Source organism: Suricata suricatta, chromosome 14, assembly GCF_006229205.1.
Source record: "Suricata suricatta isolate VVHF042 chromosome 14, meerkat_22Aug2017_6uvM2_HiC, whole genome shotgun sequence".
Lineage (NCBI taxonomy): Eukaryota > Metazoa > Chordata > Mammalia > Carnivora > Herpestidae > Suricata > Suricata suricatta.
Genome location: NC_043713.1, coordinates 46,166,469 through 46,169,266, shown reverse-complemented (window position 1 = coordinate 46,169,266; position 2,798 = coordinate 46,166,469). Strand labels below are relative to the sequence as shown.

Genomic DNA, 2,798 nt, shown 5'->3' with positions numbered 1-2,798 from the left:
CCCACAGCTGGGCAGATACGTCATTGTCATCCATTTTTATCAGCCAGCGCACCCAACATTTCCCACGCAGGTGTTTGTGGACGGAGGGCGGCCGCAGGCAGGTGAGCATCAGGGACAGGCGTCATGGTTGCGCGCCCGGCTCGTGCATGCGGTGCTGTGACAGGAACTCCTCTCTCGCCCCGCCCCCAGGTGTCTTCCGTGCCTCTTTTTGCCCCCACACACTTGGCTGCAGGGACCAAGTGATTGCTGAGGGTCAGGTTGAATTTCACATCTCAGAGCCAGAGGTGGCTGTGACTGTGGAAGCTCCAGAAGGAAAGTCCTTAGTATTGGTACGTTCTGCTTGTCCCTCACCTTGCGCTTCATGTTCTTGCCTTGGACAGCCATCCTGTGTGCCTGTTCGGCTCATGACAACAGTTCCTCCAAGGAACTGAAGTCATGTTTATAGAAAAATGTTTATATTTTATGGCTACCTTTTTATCCCCCCCCCCCACAAAAAAGCAAGCAACAATTAAAGTGACAGGAAATCGGAACAATAGGTAAGCAAATAGGAAAGAACTCTGGTGAACAAGCATCTCACAGTGCATTAGCCCCTTCCCCTCACTCCTCACCTGACTAGTCTCTCTCTGAAGCATGTAATTCTCCTTTGTTCTTGAAGCTTTCTTTGTTGGGCTTCCATCGCTGTTTCTCTCTTTTTGTTCTCACTTTCTCCAGTGTTCCTTCCATGCTTTCTTTTTCCTTTTGGCCCCATATGGTAGCATTCCTTTGGGCTACATGCTAAGCCCCCTTGCTCTGTCCTTTCTCTGTGGATACTATCATCTGCACCCATTGATTCCATTCTCTCGTCTGGGGGAATGACACCACATCTCTGAATACATCTCTGATATTTTCTGAGCTCCAGGCCCAGTTTGGGACCATCTGCTGCATATGCATAGCCAGAACCTTAGGAGTCCCTCAGACTTAAGCCTGTTACTTGCGCAACCCCAGGTATCCACTTCCCTGCTCCTTACTTTGGTTGATGGGATCATGGTCACTCAATGCTTGTAAAGCCTTCCAGAGAGCCAGGGAACATTGTCTAGGCCCTGCCATGCGACCCTCTAGTTTCTTGCTCATGCTTCCTTCTCTCTCTAAGGATGCCAGCGTCCTAGGGACAGGGACATGGCTTTATACAATTTATATCCCATGCCTAGAACATCCCCTGGCACATGGTGCTTGGCAAACGCTTATTGTTTGACTAACATGAGAGCAGTGAGTTCTCTGTAAGCTGTAAGTTGGTAAATAGATGACAAAGACATTTGAAATTTCCTATAGCATTTATTACTGGAATAGTCTGATTGACATAGGTACAGAGAGCTGAGCAGTACATTGAAAGCCTGGAGCTGCAATTATTCATGATAAAGTGTCTGACATGGTGTAAACTTCAGGGCAAGCCATGGTACGAGTTTCCCCCATTGATCCTGCCATTTTGGTTTGTTACCTTTGAAAATACAAAATGCAACTTTTGGGGATCCACGATCATCCCAGACATAGATCACATGGGGCCCTGACCCTCTAACAGGCCCCTGCTCATCCCTTAGATCTCCTGTCCCCACGTAGCACTAAGGCTGCTGCTTCTCTGAGCAGGCGCTCTGAGGGACCAACCCCACTACACACTATTCCTTACGTAGGAACGTGAGTTGAGCCTTTAACACTGCCTTAAAGTAGTTCTTGTGACTCTTTTTTTCATAAATCCTGTTTCAGTTGGTCTTGGGCTTAGCAATAAAGAACATTGATTGTAGTGAAGAGAAAATATAATGAATAGCCATAGGTGCCCTCCTGTTGGGAGTTCAAAGACATGCTGACAGGTTTCCTTTAGGTCCATGTTCTGCTGGTGCCTGCGGAGAATTATGACTACCAAATACTTCACAAAAAATCAGTGGACAAGTCATTTGAGTTTATCACCAATTATGGAGGAAACAGTTTTTATATTGAGTAAGTATCACTTCATGGAGATTCAGAAGGCTCTCCCACATTCCTCCTGGAAGCAAGGCCCAGGGTGGGGCTGGCCCTTGGGTCTGTCTTCTTCCCCCACAGTGCCAAGGGGGTGGCAGTGAGTCCTGGGTCTGGGGAGGGAGGTGCTTTTCCTCTGCATACACCATCCCACACCAGACCTGGTCCTGCACATCTGGGCAAGGCTAATGTCCTCAACTTCGATCTTACCAGAGGTTCACCCTCCAAGCTGGGATTCATGGGCTGCTTAGGAGTTTCTTGACCTCTTTGCTGCTTCCTGTCATCCAACTCGGATTCCTAAAAGACAAACGCAAGGGGTACCTTCTACTGGGAAAGCATGTCAGCCCAGATTCTCCCTTTTTTGCATCTGATTGAGTGGGGAGTATCACAGGGAGGTAGACCTACCTGTACCGTAACCCTGTGTCCCTGAATGCTAAGAGCCTCGGGCATCCCCGAGTTGCAGCTCCTGCTCTTCACTTCTGCACACCCTCCCTGCCCCCTTGGAGGCTTCCTGAGGGACCCAGGAGCTCCAGGGAATCCTGGTAGGCAAATGTCTCCTGTATAGAAAATATTAAGAGTAAAGGCCCTGAAGTTAACAGCTATGGGTTTGATTGCCTACTTGGTCACTCTGTAACTCTGTGGCCTTGGACATGTTACTGAACTTCTAGAAGCCTCAGTTGCCTTATCTGTGAAATGAGGCTTAGGCCTAACTGGTTGAAAGATTGTGAGGTTAAGTGAGACATAGGCTAAACTTCTAACACAACACTCAATAAACATAGGTACTTTGCCGTCTTCTCCCCTTCATTGTTGCT

At 48.2% G+C, this 2,798-nt stretch overlaps 1 protein-coding gene across 1 annotated transcript in view; it reads left to right on the top strand.

Moving 5' to 3' along the window:
- Nucleotides 1-2,798, top strand: part of LOC115277422 (laminin subunit alpha-3-like) — a 154,939-nt gene that overhangs the window by 47,671 nt on the left and 104,470 nt on the right. The window contains 4 exon segments of the mRNA XM_029921573.1: nucleotides 8-101; nucleotides 190-329; nucleotides 1,853-1,968; nucleotides 2,425-2,528. Coding sequence (XP_029777433.1) covers nucleotides 8-101; nucleotides 190-329; nucleotides 1,853-1,968; nucleotides 2,425-2,528 — 454 coding nt within the window.